Source organism: Chlorocebus sabaeus, chromosome 7 (genome assembly GCF_047675955.1).
Source record: "Chlorocebus sabaeus isolate Y175 chromosome 7, mChlSab1.0.hap1, whole genome shotgun sequence".
NCBI classification, from domain to species: domain Eukaryota; kingdom Metazoa; phylum Chordata; class Mammalia; order Primates; family Cercopithecidae; genus Chlorocebus; species Chlorocebus sabaeus.
Window position 1 is genome coordinate 36,199,579 of NC_132910.1, and position 22,091 is coordinate 36,221,669.

At 34.9% G+C, this 22,091-nt stretch overlaps 1 protein-coding gene across 11 annotated transcripts in view; it reads right to left on the reverse strand.

Annotated features, from left to right (window-relative positions):
* Nucleotides 1-22,091, reverse strand: part of WDFY3 (WD repeat and FYVE domain containing 3) — a 308,566-nt gene that overhangs the window by 119,936 nt on the left and 166,539 nt on the right. For 10 of the 11 annotated variants that reach the window (XM_073017468.1, XM_007999124.3, XM_007999126.3 and 7 more), the window contains 8 exons: nucleotides 19,285-19,742; nucleotides 17,695-17,778; nucleotides 12,690-12,867; nucleotides 11,087-11,301; nucleotides 7,524-7,636; nucleotides 5,670-5,901; nucleotides 4,028-4,128; nucleotides 3,667-3,885 (listed from right to left, as the gene is read on the reverse strand). In XM_073017468.1, the coding sequence (XP_072873569.1) occupies nucleotides 3,667-3,885; nucleotides 4,028-4,128; nucleotides 5,670-5,901; nucleotides 7,524-7,636; nucleotides 11,087-11,301; nucleotides 12,690-12,867; nucleotides 17,695-17,778; nucleotides 19,285-19,742 (1,600 nt within the window). The remainder of the gene's footprint in view (nucleotides 1-3,666; nucleotides 3,886-4,027; nucleotides 4,129-5,669; nucleotides 5,902-7,523; nucleotides 7,637-11,086; nucleotides 11,302-12,689; nucleotides 12,868-17,694; nucleotides 17,779-19,284; nucleotides 19,743-22,091) is intronic. The other variant, XM_073017469.1, reaches the window with a different exon arrangement.

A 22,091-nucleotide genomic window follows, 5' to 3' on the forward strand; every position in this document is an offset into this window, starting at 1 on the left:
ACTAATAATCAATTAAAACTGAGCTAAGAACTTGAACAGACATTTCTCCAAAGAAGGCATATAAATGGCAGACAGGTATATGAAAAATGCTCAATGTTACTAATCATCAGGGAAATCCAAATCATAAGCACAATGGCATATCACCTCACACATGTCAGAAGGCTATTATCAAAAAAACAAAACACAAGTGTTGGCAAGAATATGGAGAAATTGGAACCCTTGTGCACTGTTGGTGGGAATGTAAAATGCTGCAGCTGCTATGTAAAACAGTACGGAGGTTCCTCAAAACACTGAAAATAGAACTAACATATAATCCAGCAATACCATATCTGGGTACTTATCTAAATCACTGAAATCAGGACTTCAGAGAGTTATCAGTACTCCCCTGGACAGATGAGTAGGTAAAGAAAATGTGGTATATGCATACAATGGAATAATAATTAGCCTTAAAGAAGAAAATTCTGCAATATCTGACAACATACATGAAGCTTAAGGACATTATGCTAAATGAAACAGCCAGTCATAGAAAGACATATATTGCATGACTCCACTTATATGAGGTATTTAAAATAGCCAAATTCAGAGAAACAATGAATGAAATGTTGGTTGCCAAGGGCTTGAGGGAGGGGCAAATGGGGAGTTACTAATCAAATGGTGCCAAGTTTCAGTGAAGCAAGAGAAAAAAAGCTTGAGATTTGCTCTACAACACTGTAACTATAGTCAACAATAATGCACTATAACTTTTCGACATTGATTTGGTTACCGTATGGGTTAGAAAAGGAACCAAGAAAAATGTAAAGTTTATTCTTGCTATATGCTATGCTCAATGATACAAGATGACAACTATCTATTATTATTAGTGGCCACACTGTCCATAATAAAAGGTAGTAAGAAGGAGATGATTTACAGCATAGACTAGGTATTTGTTGATCCAAGTTTCCTGCTTTATCAGATAACCTTGTCTCATGTATATAAACATATTCTGATTTGCTATCATTCTACAATTACTTCCTGACTCCAATCTGGCTCCTCTTTGTTACCGTATATGTTACCAGATCATGCTAAGAAATAATGATATTAATTTAATTTTAATGTTAAGCTAAATAAAAATTAGTTTACCTTTTATCAGTACTTAACAAGTGGCAAGACAGCAGTAGAAAACCAGATTTTAAATACTCATTTAAAAAGAAAATTAAGAAAAGGGCTAACCTGTAACCATATAATTTAAAGCAGATCTGGTATTTTTCACTGCATGTACAAACAAGTAAACATACTGAAAGTAAAACTTATGTGACAAGAAGAAGAAAATGCAAATAAAATATTGATTTCTATTTTTGGAATATTAAAATATTTGCACATACTTAAATACCTAGATTATATTTTAGAATGGGAATTCAGAATATATGTCTGTTGATAAGACTATTACACAGACAAAAATCTTATCCATGAGGTTACTTGATATAGGAACTGAATAAACTAGGCAGAAAGCAGAGTCCTAAAGCCTTGAAAGGTGTAGTGTTATGGTCCAATGGAGTTGAAAGTAAATATGAACATATGGGTGAAACAAGGAACTCGTCCCTCTTCCTTCCCTGGTTCGTAGACTATAAGTCTTCTCAAGTATCGAAGAAGATATTCCTTATAAACATTTGTGAGTGTTTCACTTTCTGACTTAGGTTTGAACTAAGACATTTCCAGCACTGAGTGGTATGTCAGGATATCTCAGTGAGCCAACTGGCTTATGACAACTCTTAATCTCCTAGGCATCGTAATGGGTTATAGCTGTTGACAGAATGAATCCTGGCAATACTAACACATATGTTACCGTCATTTCTAATCATATATGGACTACAGCAACCTGGCAAATTACGTTTAGTAATAAAAATGAGATAAGAGTTAGAAAATATTTTTCTAGTTTATAGATTTATCTCCAGATCCACTCCTTAACTTTTCCAGTAAATTCTAGGGTGTCTTCGAATTCCCCATTATTATTCACTTTTCTCATTGTTTCCTTCTCAGGCCACTCATTTCCTCTATTCATGTATTTATATGTTTACATAATAGCTGTATGCCTAATACATTCTAGGTACTGTGTTAGACAGCACAGCCTAGATTACAAAGATTAATAATTTTGTTTGTGGGAGGTTCAAATAGCATAAGCAGACAAAAACAAATTAAAAATTAAAATCTATGAAGTCTAGATAAGAGATGAAGACTATTAAACAAGTGCTATGGAAGTAGGCACAGGGAGGAAGGGAAGATTTGAGAAATATTAGGGAGGAGTATTACAGTAAGACTTAGTGGAAGGGGTGGTATTTTCAAGTTAACTCAAGGTTTCTAGCTGGGCTAACTGGCAGTGGTTGTGCCATTTGTCAACACAGGAAAATATAAGGAGATGTAGGTTTTTTGTTTTTATTTGAAACGGGATGTCTCTCCTAGGCTGAGTGCCGTGGCACCTTCACAGCTCACTGCAACCTCAAACTCATGGGCTTCACCAATCTTACCACCTCAGCCTCCTAAAGGAGATGTAGGTTTTATAAAGAAGGAATATTAGAATCTGAGATGTTTATTGAAATACTGTTCATGTGGAAGTGTTTAATATGCAGCTGGAAATATGAGGACCTAGCTTGAGACATAGACAAATGAAAAAAAAAAACCTTGACTTCACAGTCCTTGAGATTAAAAGACTTAAAGCAATACTAGTTCACGATTTTTTTCCCATGAAGAGCTGGTCAAGTATAAAGATGAAAGGTGAAACACTGGAGAACACTACTTCTGAGGGGCAGATAGAAGAGAAAGCTCAAGATGGAAGGAAATTGCAAAACAAAGATCAGAGAAATAGTGAGTATTCTAGAACACAAGATTGGAGGTAATTTTAATTAGGACGAATTAGTCAACGGGACCAAATGCTACTAAGGGACAAATAAAGCATCATAACAAGAATTTTAAAGTACTAACTATATTGATGCCTAGTTCTGTGCTAGGTACCATAAGGAATACTAAGTCAAGAAATCTTACAATCTTTAAAGACTAACATTCATATTAAATTAATATGTATTGAATACCAACCACATGTCAATATGTGATATTATTTTGCTTAGTTAAAAGAACAAAATTAGATGACAAAAAAATCACATTTATACAAAATGCTTTGAGTTTGGAGATCTACTGTACAGCACTGTAAAGTCATGGCATGTTGGAGAAAACTAGGCAATTCGAGTTATAAAATAGTATATAGTATGCATTACATCTTGAAGGTAAGTGACGGATAAGGTAATTGAAATGTTACTGTGTCTAGCACAGTGTGGCACATATGGCAGGCAGGTGCTCAATGAATATTAATTAGTTAAGCAGAATTCACAGCCAATGATAATCCTTACCAAAATACATCAAACAAGCAACCCGCTTTCCTATGAAAAGCTGTGATTTCTTGGCAAGTAGAGATAAGTCCATATTAGGTACTCACTCCCTCCACTGTTTTGTAAGTCTCTTTTGAAAGTGCCTTAAAATTCACTGGTAAGCAATATTCAATGTTTCATATAACTTGTTCTATGCTACAATAATTTAAGCTGAAAAGTTATTATTAGTTGGACTTTTAAAATAAATACAAAAATGAAGTTTTAATACTTTTATAATCAAAAGAAGAAAACAGAAAAAACAAATACTGACCATAATTTTGGAGGAGTTCCTCTTTGGTGGAAACAATCAGAGATCGGTCTTTTGCTGATAGAACTATGGCAAGGCACACATAATGCTGCTCGGAAGAATTCGCTCGGCGTACAACAGTAAGAAGTCTGACAGGGTGGTTATTTGGAGGAGAACTAAAATGTTCAATACAAAACCAGCTAGAGTAACTTAAGCCAGAGGGAGGAGGAAAGAATCTTTCACCTACGGTAAAAATTTTTAAAAAAAGTTTGTGTGGATTAATATTTATATTTTTAAAAAGATGCCAACAAAAGCATGTAAACTCTAAATTAAATATAATGTACTGGAAAAAAATTATCATAAGCAGAAAGAAAATATTACTTACCAGAACCAATGCCACTGACCACAGCTCCATCAATAAGACCTGTCGTGACGGTATTAGCTGTAGGAGCATTATGAGGGGCCAAACTGGGCAGAAACAGACAGCTATTAAAGAAAAGACAACATACATATTAGAGATCAATGACTCCTTCTCTTAACACTGTGCACTTACCACAGTGAAATAACTGCCAGTATTTAATGTTGATCAGAGAAAATATCATGGAATAAATCTGGATGCCTTGCAAAGCCCTTCCCTTCTTTTAATCATGTAAGGGTATCAAAAGACATAATTTTAAAATCTCCCAAAATAACATTTTTAATTTAAATTAAAAAAAATTAAGGTACAAAATGCATATGGCAACATACTCTAATGTATAAACCCAATCAAGACATTAGAACAATTTCATCACTGAAGGAAAACTCCCACGTGCCCCTTTCTGTCACTCTTGTTACCACTGATGGCTTTTGACTATTCCCAACCATGTTTTAATCTATTGTTTGATAATGACCTATGACAATATTCTTAAAACACAGAAGTTTCAATCCATATAAGAATCCCACAAACAACCAGTATAGACAAAAATTATGAATTAACACTCTAAGCCTGGGCATAGCGGCTCACGCCTATAATCCCAGCACGTTGGGAGGCTGAAGTGGGCAGACCACTGGAGGTCGGGAGTTCGAGACCAGCCTGGCCACTATGGTGAAACCCCATCTCTACTAAAAATACAAAAACTAGCTGGACATGGTGGCGTGCGCCTGTAATCCCAGCTACCTGGGAGGTTGAGGCAGAAGAGTGTGAACCTGGGAGGGAGAGGTTGCAGTGAGCCAAGATCGCGCCATTGCACTCCAGCCTGGGCGACAGGGCAAGACTCTGTCTCAAAAGGAAAAAAAAAGACAAAAACACTCTAATAGCTAACAGATCTAGCTATTAGATACATTAGCATTTGTGTCTATTTTAAGGCTGTTGGACTTCATGAACTCTTTTAGATTCTTTACAGATTCATTATTGCCATTTCTGCTACTATAATCTTTGCTGCCACTTGAAATAATTTACTCATTTGAAGTGACAGTCCTTGAATATTTATAATGTATAAATTATTACGCTAGGTAATTTGAAGGATAGATGATGATAAAACTCAAAGACTTTTCAATTTAATTTTAATTTATATATTATCTATACATTTATATTTATTACATCAGATGTTGGCAGACTTTTTCTGGAAAGGTCCAAATCATAAATATTTTATGCTTTGTGAACCAGGCCGTCTCCATCATGACTACTCAACTCTGACACTCTAGCACAAAAGCAACCATAGGAAATATAAATGACTGTGGCTGTGTTCCAATAAAATTTCATTTACAAAAAAAAAAAAAAATTTGCAAAAGCTTTACTAACAAAACAGATTTGGTCCATGGGCCTAAGATTTTGGGTTCCTATGTCATATCAATTTATTTAGTATAACAAACAAAAATAATTAAATGTAGTAATCTTAAAATATCATGCTCAAAAAACTCAATAATTAAAAAATATTAAGTATGGTAAAATATATTTTAATTAAGTATATTTAAAACCAGAGATCCATTTGTAAAGGCAAGTGTGAGGCATAAAATAATAAAACTTGGCTTCCTTGCAAATTTCTTACCCAAACCCTTCAAGCGATGTGTCAAATTCAACAAAAGCTGGAGTAACTGATGACCCATGAAGTCTGATGTCATGTGGGGTTGTCATGGAGACCAGACACTTTACCCTGGTCAGGGGTACAGTACTTCCTTCCGCAGATTTTACCAGGCTCTTGCTTATCCGGTAATGGTTATCTTCATGTAAGCTAAAAACATTATCAGTACCCAGACCTTCCAGAGATGTGATCATACTACCTGTAAGTCAAGGAAATCTCTTGGGAAAATGTCATATGGAATTTTAAAATAACTTTACAAGGCTGATTTATTTGTAAATACCACTTCAGTTTCAATACACAATAATTTTCTTTTTGAGTGCCAAGATCATTATCCAGTTTTAATGTACTTAGTTTATTTTTAAACTTAATAGCATGCATTTCCTTTTTTACTAAAGCAATATGCACACTGCATAAATGTTGGAAACTAAGAGTATAAATAAAAATAAACATCTCAAATAATTGTCATCAAAGCCACTGATACAATGTAATTTAATTATAAATCTCAGTTAATAGTTTACAAATCAGGTAATACTTTTATTTCACAAAACTATGATTTATTAATTCTCTTTGAGGTAAAAGTAAACAATTTTAGAGCACTAAAATGAAAAGAAACAGATCATCTTTATTATAAAACAAATTAGGGATAAATGGCAGAAACTTGCTTCTCCCATTTTTTCCCCATTATTAATTATTTCCTTACAATTATTAGAACGAAATGTGCGACCATAAAAGTACTTTAACTGAAAGGTTTCCATATTTATAAAAAGGGTAACAATTTCAAGAATAAAAAGACAAATTCTAAACAGATTGTCATTATCTCTCCAGGGACACATTACAAACGTAATGAAGAAAATATTCTCCCTCAAAATAAACTACATGAGTGTAGGAAACTGTTTTCCTTCTAAATGTGCTGGATATTCAGGTAACTATAAAAATATTTCAAATATTCTCTTAGGGAAAGGAACTATTTTTGTTTCTACTCTTAGCAAAGGAAATCACAATTCAATTCTAACTAACTGTGTAAAGTACAAAAATAATAACAAAAAAAATCACAATAACAAAATATGCATCCAGGAGCTATATATCAGTTAACATGAAAAACTGCAATCATTTCTGTTCTCTAATACAACAGTGTTAGAACTCAGAATATCTTAAAGTTTCTGAAACACAAACACAGTACTTGCTAATCACTGATGATAATTTGTATGAGGAAAAATTAAGACTCAAATAATGGGTGAAGTTTGTTTAATCTGACCTCAGAATTGTCATCTGAAAAATGAAGGGGCTGAACTATATGATCACTACTTCCTTCCAAAGTGGCCATCTATCCCTTTTCTCTCAGCCTATCACTAGCCATTTGGCTTCGTTTCTTTCCCTATCCAACCTATAAGCGGGATTAATGTATCAGTTCAACTACTTTTATCAGTATTTTTAATTTCCTATCCTCCATGTGTTCCTGCAGTAGCTGTCCTGCAAATCCACAGCCTGTCAACAATAATCAACCATTCTTCAGTCCAGGCAGCAAAGGCTACTCACGGAAGGCAAGAAATTATGAATCCTCTGAGCAGGAGGTATCTCCTTTCCAAGCCAAGGGTTGTTCCGCCCGTAATTCTTATCTCTTCTGGATCCTTCAAACACCAATGATTCCCTCCTCACTCCAATTGCCTCCTTCCTCAATCAACCCAATCTTTTGTTTCTCTATTTAAATAATAAACCCTTCTCTTTCTTTGCTTTCACAAACTTCTTGAAATAATATTCAGCCCCTACATGATTTTCATTCATAAAATAAATCAAAAAAGGGAATTTCAAAAGTCAACTTACTTCTCATCTCTGGTTCATAACTCAGTGAACTTGGTTTGTGGACCCTATATTGTTTTAGCAGTTTTTTGTCCCAGGCACCACAATTTAAAGGACTTGCCAAACGTAAAAACTCCCTAAGAAAGAGACAAAGCAAAGTTATTCCTTGACTGAGAATGTTATATAATTCATAAACGAAATATTCAGAAAATGAATTTAATAAATTCCAACAGACTAATTACAATACAAAAAAATGCAAAGTATAACAAAACAATATAGTGTTAGTTTTACATTTAATCACCATATAGCTATATATCTGCCACTTTTTAAAAATTTGCTTTTTAGACAGTTATTCCTTGAGAATATTATAATTCATAAACCAAACATTTTCAAATAAGGAATTTAATAAATTCCAACAGACTAATTACAATACAAAAAATGCAAGTATAATAAAACATATACAGTGCTAGTTTTACATTTAATCACCATATAGCTATATATCTGCTACACATTTTTATAAATTCATTTTTTTAGAAGTTAATAATATTTAAGAAGAATCCCAACTCAAATATTTCTAAAACCAAACTCATCACCTTATATTCAAACCCAGGGCTTTTCTTTTGTTCTACATCTCACTGAAATGTGTTTTTGTTCCTTCTCCTTTCTTTAACTTTCCATATTCAGAAAATTAGAAAATCCTGCTATTTCCACTCAGAAAAACATGGAATCTGCTCTCTTCTCTCATTATTGCTGTTATCACCCAGACCACGTCATTTTATTATTCCTAAAACAGAGTCTTAATTACCTCCTGTGACACCAATGTTGCCCCAACTCAATCCATTCTTCACTACAGTCAGTATCTCAAAGAAGTTAAATCTACACAGTGTCACTCTATTGCTTAAGACACTTCCATGGCTGTCCATTTCTCGTAGTTGAAAACACAAAACAGCTAGCATTCAGTACCATGCATCAGATGATTTCTACTGTACTCTCCAGCTTCACTGCTCCCATCTTTCCCCCAATCATAAACTCCACTAAAGACATACGTAAAGCTTCTGACTGCCTAAGAAAGCTGTACTCCTTCTCTACCCTGGAAGAAAGACACATTTGCCTTTCTTGTTGGGGGAAAAATTCTTGCCCTTACTTTTTCACCTGATTAACTCTCTTTCATACTTTACACTTTTTTATTTATCATAATTTTTTTTGCAAAAAAATATTGCAGCTCAATTTTTTGTGTGTGTGTGAGACAGGCACTTGCTCTGTCACCCAGACTGGAGTGCAGTGGTGTAATCACAGCTCACTGCAATCTCAAACTCTTGGGCCCAAGACATCCTTCGGCCTCAGTCTCCCAAGTAACAAAGACTACAGGCACACACCACCATGCTAGTTAAAAAATATATATTTTATATATTTATATATATATTTTATATTTATATATATATTTTATATTTATATTTATGTATATAAAATATATATACATATATAAAAATATGTGTGTGTGTGTGTATATATATATATTTTTTTGTAGAAACAGGGTGTCACTATGTTATTCAGAGGCTTATGTCAAACTCCTGTAATCCTCCTGCGTTGGCCTCCCAAAGTGTTGGGATTACAGGCATGAGCCACACTGCCCGGCCTCATACTTTACTTCATTAACTGTCATTTCCTCCAGGAAGCCTGCTTTGAGTCACACTTCCAAAAGTCTCTGCCCCTGTATAAACTCTGCAACACTGCTATTACAAACTTAATAAACAATATTTTCATTTCCTGCTTATCTGCATGTATTCTTTACTAGACTATACATTTTTTAAGAGCATGAACCCTCCATATCCTGTCATTTACAACATCATGTTAAAAAAGAAAAAAGAAGAATACTTCTCTAAATTTATCTAACTATGCAATACAAGTTATCTGGTAAAACAGTAGCATTAGGTATGGGACAATCTCTCTCTCTCTATCTCTCTCTCTGTGTGTTTCTCTACTTTTTAAGTAGCAGATTACCAAAAAGGATCAGGGGAAAATCTCAATGGTATTTTCAAAACTTTAGGATGGTGAGTACAATTACAAGATAATGGATGAAGTGAGTAGGTCCATCTCACTCATCTTGGCATTACAAAGGCTGTGAATGCTGCCTGATACACCACCATTTAACAAATGTTTACAGCATAAGTTTCTTAATCCACAGTTTGGAGTCAGTTTTAAAAACTTACAAATAAATTTCAACCATTTTTAAGAAAGCTTGTGAAAGTTTTACAATATAATAAGTTCTGTAATAGCAGTGTTATAGAGTTTATACACAGGCAGCCTACCCAGACTTTTGGAAGGGTGGCTCAAAGCAGGAGGCTTCCTGGAGGAAATGACAGATATCTATGAATCATTCAAGAAATACACATATATAAGTATATATTTCTTGAATGATTCACAAACTGTGATACATCCATAATATGGAACATTATTCAGTAACAAACAGAAAAAACTACTGATACATGTAACAACTTGTGTGCAGTTCAAGAGCAACATGATTAGTGAAGAGACAATCTCAAACGATCACATACTATATAACTTCATTTATGTAACATTCTCAAAATCAGTGGTACCCAACCTTTTTGGCATCAGGGACCGGTTTTGTGGGAGACAATTTTTTCATGGATGGGTTGTGGGGGATGGTTTCAGGATGAAACTGTTCCACTTCAGATCATCAGGTATTAGATTAGTTAGATTCTCATAAGGAGTGCCCAAACTAGATCCCCTGCATGCACAGTTCATAATAGGGTTCACGCTCCTATGAGCATCTAATGCCACTGCTGATTTGACAGGAGGCGGAGCACAGGCGGTAATGCTGGCTCACGCACAGCTTACCTCCTGCTGTGCAGCCCAGTTCCTAATAGGACATGGACCAGTACTGGTCCACAGCTCGGGGATTTGAGACCCCTGTTCATAATGACAAAACTATGGAGATGAAGAACAGATCAGTGCTTTCCATGGGCTAACGATGTTGGGGTTAGGGGAGTGCATATGACAATAAAGGTAGCACTATCGTAATTGTGTGGTGATTACATGAATCTACATGTGATACAATAACAGATAATTGTATGTGCACATAAATACATCATACCAATATCAATTTTTTGGTTTGGATACTGTAGTATAGTTATGTAAGGTGTAACTACTGGAGGAAAATGGGCAAAGGGCACAGGAAAACTCTTGGATCTATATTCACAACTTATGGTGAATCTATTATTATTTCAAAATTAAAAAGTTAAAAAGTATTTCTTTAAAAACTTCTTACATATGAAAAGTTATTAAATATAAAGTAAATGCATAACTTTATTTTTAAAGGAAAGGGAGAGCTTGCTAGATTCAAATGAAAGAAATAACTGATGGACAGAAACACTAAATGATTACTAATAACTAGATTTATTTGTTTCTAAGTGCTATATTTAGAGTATTTTGTCCATTTTTGTTATATTTTGCCCATAGATAACAGAATATATGTCCATTAAGGCAGGAACTCTGGAATCATAAGGACTCTAGAAACTGGCATTACTTACTAATTGTGGATTATTTGAGTATGAAAGAGAACTCACCTCAACACCATGGGTTCCAGGGCCTGAGAGGCTAATCGTTCAAACATGCGCTGCAGGGGCGGGTGCAGTGAGTGGTCCTCATCAGCCAGTGCGGCACTACACCTCTGCAGCAGTCGTGCATGAAGACCAGCTTCACACATGACTTGCTGGTTCCTTTCCGTGTGCACCAGGGATTGTAAAATATTTGCCACGGCAAGTTGAAGATCCAAAGCATGCTAAAATCAACAAAGAAATCCACACAGTCAGGTCATTTTTAGTGAGAAAGGTGACAATTCTTTTCGCATACCTTTTTTTTTTTTTTTGAGACGAAGTTTCGCTCTTGTTACCCAGGCTGGAGTGCAATGACTCGGTCTCGGCTCACTGCAACCTCTGGCTCGCAGGTTCAAGTGATCATCCTGCCTCAGCCTCCCAAGTAACTGGGATGACAGGCGCCCACCACCATGCCCAGCTAATTGTTATATTTTTAGTGGAGATGGGGTTTCACCATGTTGGCCAGGCTGGTCTCAAACTCCTGAACTCAGGCGATCTACCTGCCTCAGCCTCCCAAGTTCTAGCACCGCGCCCGGCGGAAGCATACTTTTTTTTTTTTTTTTGAGATAGAATCTTGCTCTTTCGCCCAGGTTGGAGTGCAATGGTGTGATCTCGGCTCTCGGCTCACTGCAACCTCCACCTCCCGGGTTCAAGCAATTCTCCTGCCTCAGTCTGCCAAGGAACTAGGACTACAGGCGCCCGCCACCACGCCAGGCTAATTTTTTGTATTTTTAGTAGAGGCGGGGTTTCACCGTGTTAGCCAGGATGGTCTTGATCTCCTGACCTCGTGATCCACCTGCCTTGGCCTCTCAAAGTGCTGGGATTACAGGCGTGAGCCACCGCGCCTGGCCAGAAGCATGCCTTTTAACATGAAGTCTCTATATGCTTCCAAATACATTCAGATAAATTAAGTAACTGGCTTAGAGCAATATAGCAATTCCAGAACAGGTTAGGCAAACATGTCCTATTTTAATTTTGCGAGAAATACAGGCAGCTGGACTCTATTCTCTTTAGACTTTTGTATTACATGACTATATGACTAAAAGTAGTTCTATTTTTATAGAAATAGCAGGGACAAAGTCTTCTTAATGGTGGGCAGATAACTAGTTTAAAGGAAAGCCCATTGTTTACATCTGTGACACTTTAGGCCTTAGAGATCATATAACATTTTAATAAAAATCACCACCCAAACTCCAATTCACCCAAACTCTTGAGTGCAACAAGTCAAAACAGACAAATAGCCTCAATGTAGTATCTTCAGTCATTTTTCCTTCTGTATTATTCATTAGCAATGTCCACTGCTGAGCAGGATTTACAAGGAGAAACAGAATTATTCTAGTATCAGAAGAAACCACCTTGGTTGCCTTTGTAACGAATGAACTGGATTCTAAAACATATATATCTACCATCCATCATGAAAGGTAACACTCAAATTAAAAAATCCTTTTTTTTTTCCAGCTACTTTAGTATGTAATACTAACTTTCTCCTCAACCCCCTAGCTCATATAATTGCACTCACGTCCTTTCATTCATTTCATTACAGATACGAAGTAACTAACATATCCAAGCTTACTTCTGGCTGTGTCACTGACCCAACGGAGGCCAGTAGGTCCAGCATGGCAAGCATGGCTCCAGGATGAATGATGACTGCATCAGAAGTCTGAAGAGATGAAGTTGCCACATGTAGTTTCAGGTCAGCAACATTTTTAGGAGGGTAAACAGGGGCAGTTGAAACAGAATGATATACATGCCTATAAAAAAACGAAAGGGTAAATTTGGTATTGAATTCCAATCACATTCTCTTCCTCTTCGGTTACTTTCATCCACTGATAACCAAAAAGCCTTGTTAGAAAACAACTTAAGGTTGGGATAGAAAAAAAGGAATATATTATCAACTCGAGTTGATATGTGTATGTGTCTGCATGTGTGTGGGTGGATGTGTGCAGACCATGTAACTATCCATTATTCATAGTCTTTATATGATTTTTACTTTTACTGATTTACTGTATGGATTGTTTGATTAAAAAATGACACCTATACCAGAAGATGTAAAGAACAGGTACAATCATAGTGATTCAAAGCTCTAGGAAGATGACAATTCCAATAATATGTGATGAGAGATCAAGTTAAATTAATTCCCTCAATGAGATTTTATCTTTTGAAATTACCTATATGTGTTTTAACCTTTCCTTAGTGCATGAGTAACACTAACTGGGTCAACTGAGTCAGGGTTGTCTCAGAGGCTAGGCTATCCAAGAATAAATATATTTGGCATTGTGGGAGTTTTCCTTTAGCTTATTTGGAACTACTTTCATTTTCTGCATTTATCCTCACTACCACTAAAAATATTCATTGCAACTTTTAAAAACTTGAAGACAATTTACAGAACAAGTTTCTGTGAATTAGAAAACCCAGCCATGTCCTGAATGTACGCATTTCTTCTCATCAATGATCTCTACTTTCTGTTTCATACTACTCATCTACAATTCACGAATTTTGCACATTTTGCATCTTGGCACTAAGAAACAGATGCTTGTGGCTTCAGCCTATGGGAACTCTTTGTTCCAATGAGTTGGTCTCAGCATAATTTGCCTAATGCTGAGCTCTGTCACACAGAGCAATGCAGTCTTAGCTTTCTGGGACAAGAGCAGCTTGGGAAACAGATGCTTTACGTCAGTGATTTAGTAGCAAAGAATTGGCACTGCCATGGTTTAAAAAAAAATACCGTTCTCTTTTTAACAGGGATTCTAGGAAAATGTTCAGCTTTACTTATAAAAAGGCGCATAGGCTCTCCTAGTTTATTTAAAAGTCAGCATGTCCTTTACCCATTCATGTTTTCACTCCCTGCATTCTGCCATTTTTCATTCAAAAAGATTTAATTTCTAAACTTACTAAGAAAAATATTTCAAAATGTGTATTACCAACAGTTATCCTACTCTTATATTGCTCCCTTTATTCTTTTAAATATTTTGATCTGTCTAGAAAACAGATTCATAATTTACCTAGCATGTATCAGAAATAACCACTGAATTCCAAAATTTCATTAAAAATGTTTTCATTGCATACACACACATATGCATAGATTCTAATTGTCTATTTTAGTTATAGGCCTTCCAAAATCATTTCTAAATTGACAGATTTGATGAGATTTGGATTTAAATTACTGATACACTCAGGAAGAAATCTTTATATCTTTGGACACTGAACTCTTTACTAACACAGGTTGAGTATCCCTAATCCAAAAATCTGAAATCTGAAATGCTCGAAAATCCAAAACTTTTTAAGCACCCACATGATGCCACAAGTAGAAAATTTCACATCTGACCTTATATGATCGATCAGAGTCAAAACTTTGTTTCATGTACAAAATTATTAAAAACATTACATAAAATTGTCTTCTGGCTACTTGTACAAGATGTATATGAAACATAAATAAATTCTGTGTCTGGACTTGGGTCCCATAGATATCTCATTATATATATTGCAAATATTACAAAATCCAAAAAGCTGGAAATCAAAACAATTCTGGTACCAAGTGTTTTGAACAAGAAATACTCAACCTGTATACAATTATTACAGTAGTACTTTTTTTAATCTAAGAAAACAATATTCTGAAAAAGGAATTACATTCATTGTTTTCAAACCAGAAAAATACTGCAAACATTGCTGATGTCTAAAACATGGTATTTATTAACTAAAATTAGGTGTATTACAACAGGTATTATACAAAATTAATTCTGATTATGTCATCTAGGTATCACCACAGGTATCACTTTTTAAATTCTGGAATTACGGTAAGCTCATTAAATGGTTAATTCCCAAGCAAGAACTAAACATTTCCAAAGATAGGATAAAATTACATTTCATAATTTGGTTGCTGTTTAATATTTCAACCTAAATTCTCATATATATTTAAGATTCATCCACCTCTCTGGGTAATACATAATATTTAAATTCTGAATCTGCTTTGCTTATCAGGTGTGTAGAGGCACTAAATAATGGATCCCATGTTTGAAGGATAACCAGTACTTGTCACCTTTTGCTCCACTGCAGTCATATTCTATAGAGTTCTGATTATTATTTTGTATTCACTTCTTCTAACTCTCATTGAACACCGTTCAGCTATAATTCTGTTCTATTATTCCTTCTGAATAATGAACAATGAAAAAGGTTATGAGTTTTAATTTTCCAAATATAAAGTCAGCTAGTTCATTTTCCCCCAATTCTTAAAATAATTAGAGAAAAATCTCCTGGATACTACATGTCAGACAAGTATCACAAGTTCAAAACATCCTTAGCATCTGAAAGTGTTCCACAAGCCATAAAAACACAGTTAAATTTTGGTTTATCCTTTTGCCAACAAAACCAATATGTTTTGCTACAAGAAAAAGATGTCTATAAGCTGATGTAATTTGTTGAGAGTTTCTAGAAATAGTGTGACTTAAATTCTAATTTCAAGTTACTAGACTTGAATGTGTGAAGTAAAAACATTATATTCTTTACTAGCTTATGATTCTTACCACTGAGCAAAATGTATGCAAGCTGAATAGAATGGCAACCTGAAAATGTCAACAATGATCTTAGCATTAGCATGAACAGTATCAGGAGCTTTCTGTCCTTGAGGGAGTGTCAACTTGTAAGGCTCATGGAGAATTCACACGGATTAGGGCTCAATCAACTAGCTTTACTGATTTAGTGACAGTCTTCCCTTAAGTCAAAGACCTGGTATCTCTACATGGAGCTACACTGTAAATGATAACAATATGTTTTTGATTTAAGGCCATAAGTAACTCTTTAAGAATAAAAATAAAATGCTGTTTTCTCTTTGTCCAATTACCATTTAAATAAATAGAAAGTTCTGATGTACTTTTGGAAACGCAGTCTCGCTCTGTAGTCCAGGCTGGAGGGCAGTGGAGTGATCTCACTGCAACCTCCACCTCCTGCGTTCATGCAGTTCTCCTGACTCAGCTCCCGAGTAGCTGGGGTTACAGGCGCACACTGCCATGCTGGCTTTTCTTTTTTTGTATTTTAGTAGAGAGGGGGTTTCACCGTGTTGCCAGGCTGGTCTTGAACTCCTGATCTCAGGCAATCCACCCGCCTCGGCCTCCCAAAATGTTAGGATTACAGGCGTGAGCCACTGCAACTGGCCCTGATGTATTTTTTTAAGTATCCTTTTAATCTGTGTATTTCTATTTTGTGGTATTTGGTTAATACTTAAAAAGGACTAAATGTTTTTAAACAGCAAATTTTAAGGCATTACTCATTATGATATAATCACCATATTTTTAAATTGTGATTTTTAGTAATTTAAACTATTTACTAATTGAAATTATTTCTCTAACATTTAGTAATTTCTAGGGCTCACGAGCAAACACAAATTTTCAAACACACATTGTTTTTTACCTCGACCATTTTAGCAACAGAAAAACACATGATATCAACTTGAATTTACCTAGTTTATCATTCTTCGAATTAGGAAGAGCTTGTTTTTAAAAAAAGAAATTGCAGTTTTTAGGCACAAATATACTGAACAACCCTATATTCATTTAAGACTATTCTGAACTATGCTATAGTTTGCTGTGCAAAGTAAGCTATAAGTGTAAATTTAAGAGAAAAAGGAAATTGCATCTTTTCATATACCTAATATTACTATGCAAATACGTTGAAATACAGAATCCATAACAAATACTTTTGATGTACTAACTCCATCTGTCTTCAAATTTCAAAATCTGAACAATAGTAGTAAGATTAAAACAACAATATAGCAGCACTTTGGGATTCATTTTTTAAAAGCTGCAATGAAAGAATATTAATGTAAGAGTTAAGGACTTATTTTTGGTTATGAGGAAAACAGGAGAAAGAATGAAGTATTTGGGGCCAACTGCAGACCATGATCATTTGATGGCTGGGCTGCAAATGTAATCTTACGTGGATCTTGCAGTTTTTAAAAATTTGAGTAGAATTTTTTTAAAGGTAGTTTTGAAAAGACCAACTAGATCAGCCTAGAGATTTACAAAGAACTGATCAAAGTATTGGGGTGGGTTTTTTGTTAACTTTTTCAAAGTTTAGCTGTGAGCATTTTTCATAACAGCAACATACTTCAATTGGTTGAATCTGATGGAGAAAATACACATTTCCTTCCAATGCTATGAAATTCATTTTGGAATAACAGTAAAAACCAAAGAATGATCCCAACATTTAAAGTAAAAATAATAATTAAAAAAAAGAAAAATAAAAAAAGTGGAAAAGTACTCTACTTAGAGACATTAAGTCCACTTTTCTAACTTATTTTTAATAAAAGACATGCTTTTTCTATAACCAAAATGTGTAGTTTAGTATAAAACAGTTGGATGACAAAATTATATGTCCTTCATAGTTTCATAGCATCAACACATTTTACTCTCATGTATATAAGAAAAATTGGTATTTTTAAAACCTAAAAACACCCCCCAAAACCCAAAAGTTAAAAAAAAACAAAACTGAAATCACAAAACACAATCACCATGTTAACATAAATAAGCACAGAAAAAAAGAAACCCCACACAAATAGAGACTGACTTCTCTTATATGATCAGTACCTTTTCCTGGACAAAGCTGGTGTACCCCAAGGAGAGGGGAGAGAAGACTCACTTGTCAGGCAAGGAGGGATCTGTTCTGCACGACTACAGACACAAAACAGACAGGGTGGTTTAGAGAGGTTAGAAGAAGAGAACACCAGGTTGGCTGTTGGTTAGTTTCACAAGAAATGCCAGTAAAAGTTTAATAAGGAACATCCTCCATATTCAGCAGGAACAAGGAACAAGACTACAACACATGCACTGAATGAAACAGAAAAGCATGCTCACGGCAGATGCTTATTCCATTCATGTTAACATTTAACACATCTGTTAAACAGGGTGCTCTAAGCCCTATTTTTGACAGTGACTAAAAATGACATATTCTAACTAGGATAAGAAGAAATCAAGGGAAAAGAGGTTGAATCTGAATACACAAATTTATATAGCTCATTCCTAGAACACTACACTGTCTTGTGTTTCCTATAAGTTAACCATATATGTGCATTTTATTTCGAGATAGGGAAAAGCAGAAGTTTAAAGAAAAAATTTTTTTATAATTTTTGTCATAGTTGTTTAGATTTTTAAATGTAAATACTGAGGACTAAGAAATCTTGTTAAGAAGGAAGAAATATCTCAGTTGATACTTCAAAGCAGATATTCCACAGTAAAGGACACAAAACCTATTATAAGCTCTGTCTAGTGGAGTTACATGGTCTATTTATGAGGGCAGTTCATTTATTTTATGTAGTAAAACTATGGTAACTGTTAAAAAGCAATAACGCTTGGGGCATAAATTAGAAGTATTATTTTCAAAGTGACATCTTCATTGAAAACACAGTTGAAGCACTGAAAATAAGTGATCTAGATGAAGTGGCTCTCCTACAATCTGCGAGAACCCTATATTTCCCCATCGTAGAATTTGTCACACATTTGTCACACACACATATAGGTAATTGTTTATTTATGTGTCTATATTTTAGCTAAAAGATAACAAGGACTAAGACAGCCCTGTACAGAGCTGAATCCTCAATGCCTAGCACAGTGACTTGGCATGCAGCAGGTTTTGTTAAGTACTTATTTCATAAAGGAATGAGTAAATACTGAGTCTGATGGCCTCTTGAACTTGATGGTTCAAGACACTGACATCTCTCTTTGGGTTCAAGACACTGACATTTCTCTTTGGGAACTATATCATTTTTTGAGGAGTACGAAATGTGGAGAATGATGGAGTATGTGTCTGGAAATAAGAATAATCATAATGATGTTCTGTTGATAACACATATCATTAAGTCCAGATGCACCTTTTAAGGCTAAAAAGAAAAAAGACAATAGTAAACACAATCATTAAAGGAAACTTCACAGAAACTGTTCCAGTAACTGCAATGAGAACTAATTGAACCTGAATTTACAAATAGCACACAGGCTTCCATGCTAAAAAAACAATACCAGAGCAAGAGTAATATTCAAAAATAAAGGGATACACCTCAAACAAACAGGAGAAAAGATTCATTTACTTTCATATTCTTTGGGATTAACTCATAATTCAAGTCTTAACGTTGAGGTCATGCTTAGTATACACCCTTTAATTCAGAGGACAGAGCAGAGCCATACCTGTCAAAAGAATCTGTGGCTACTTTGTAAAGATAAATAAAAAGTTTACTGCAGTGCCGTAACGTGGGTGACACTGATTCTATTGAGACTACATCTTCCTCTAAAAGTCTTTGAAATGGCTGTGTATTTGAGGGGAAGACATTCATGGCGCTTATTTTTCTTAGGTCTGAGAAGCAGCCAAGAAATCGAACAGCATCTGCCAACTTCTCATACTGAATCTCTGTTTTGAAGAAATGAGAGTTGGCTGGCTCATAGCGCATTGCTGCAGTCAACGTGCAGAACACAGTGTGAAGAAGTTCAAATACTTGATTCTGGTTCACTTTCTCCCAGCCATTCTTGGGTGGACAGCTCAAAGATCTTTCCATAGCAACGAGCAAGGATGTAATGTACACAAATCCTCCAACTTTCCTAAAAACTGTTCTTGAACGATGGCTTTCTCGAAGGACCGACAGGAGGGCCTACAGGAGACAAAAGAAAAAAACAAATGAAAATATACGTAATTAAAAAAACAAACCACTAGCATGTATATGGAGGTTGTACATTCTGTGAATCTGACATGCTTGTATAATTTACCCAATAAACGGTCCTATAAAGCATATCAAATATTTTGCTAATTAAAAAATGTCACATTAAATGCTGAAGGTAATTTTAGGAAACAATATCACATATTTCTTTGATAGAATAAAGCTATATCCAAATATTGGTTGAAAAGCTTTTCCAGAGTCTTTAATTGATTATGACATCAATGAATTCAGTGACTTTACAAAGTAAGTAAAATACATCTTCTAGTCTAGTTTTACACGATCATGAAAACTTATGACTGTGTGTATAGAAACTGATTAATTCTAGAAGGGATCAGAGAGATGGTCAGGGCAGCCAAGATCTGAGGTCTTTTGTCTCCTATAAAGTGACCACATTCATTCTTTAGAAAGAAGATTCACTTCAGAAGACTTATTAAACATTCTCTTTTCCAAAATGAACTGAAGCCTGAGGGTTGAAAGTATGATCTTTCCCAAAACAGCTGTAAGCTTTAAGAAAGAAAACCTGAAGTACATAAGTAAATCAAACATTTACTTTCTGAACTGTCATAATTTTAACTTAGCTTACGATATATTTTTTTTTAAACAAAAACAAAAACAGAGTCATGCTCCATCACCCAACTTGGAGTCCTGGGGTGCCATCTTGACTCACTGCAACCTCCACCTCCTGGGTTCAAGCAATTCTCCTGCCTTAGCCTGCTGAGTAGCTGGGATTACAGGCACGCACCACCATGCCCAGTTAATTTTTTATATTTTTAGTAGAGATGGGATTTCACCATATTGGCCACGCTAGTCTCAAACTCCTGGCCTCAAGTGATCCACCCACCTCTGCCTCCCAAAGTGCTGGGATTACAGCCATGAGCCACCGCCCTGGCCAGCTTATGATTTTAAAAAACACATTACAAAATCACCTAATATTTTATCAGGCACTTGCTATGTACTAGGCATTCTAGGTACTTTTATGCACTATCTTATTTAATCCTTTCAACAATCCTGTGTGTAAAGTACTATTATTATTTCCACTTTATAGATAAGGAATTGAGGCCCAATGTGGTAAAATAACTCTCCAAAGACTATACAACTTATATAATAATAAAGGTAGAATTTAAACCTAGGTAGTCTAATTACCCTACTCCTGCACTTAATCATGACATTATGCCCCAAACAGCAATCTGAAATCTTTTTTATGGATACAGTGGACTCCTTTGCCCTCTGTTTCATTAATTGTAGCACAATGGGTATCTACTATTACTTAAGATATAATTTCTAATCTGTCCAATCATTGCATTTGAAAAAAGTCATTTTATTAAAAGATCTCACACATTTCTAATGGTATCTGAAGAATGAAAAGGCTACATACAGGTTGAGTATCCATTATTTAAAGTGTTTGGGAACAGAAAAGTTTCAGATTTTGGAATATTTGCACATATACAGTAAGTTATCTTGGGGATGGGACCCAAATCTAAACATAAAATTCATGTATGTTTCATATATACCTTATACACATAGCCTGAAGGTAATTTTATACAGTATTTTAAATAATTTTGTTCATGTAACTTATCATCACATGAGGTCAGGTGTGGAATTTTCCACTTGTCAGTACTCAAAAAGATTGTAGCATTTTGAATTTCAGGTTTTTGGATGAGGGATGCTCAACCTGTATTAATATATTAGTCACCTTTTGACATACACTGCTTCAGAAGTTATGAAGATTTCATTGTTCATATATATGCCTTAATATTTTAAAAGACAGAAAATATGCAATATATATGTAAATAAAATATAGAAACAATGTACTCCTTCCAACAGTCTTTAATCAATAAATTTCCATTTTAGTATCTGGTAACAATATAGTTTCCCTATATTGTCAAATTTAATAAACTGTATTAATACTTAAAATATCTCATATTAACAAAAGACTTTTTAACCAATACACACACACGTATGCGTGGGTGCACACACACACACTCCTTATAACATAGCCTGAAGATGGCTGAACTCAGAATGCTTGGGGTCATATTCCGATTCCAACATTAAAAAGCATTTAACCATCCCAGTTACTTAACCTTTCTGTGTCACAGTTTCCTCTTATGTAAAATGGAAACAACAATAACTAGCCTCAAAGGAAATACATGTAAAAACACTTAGAGAAGTGCCTGGCATATAAGCCTATCACTGTCATCAATTTTCAAAAACATAATGGGAGAAAAATATGACAAGTATTATTTTATAGATGAGGAGGGGTGAGTTCAAAGTTAAAGTAACATG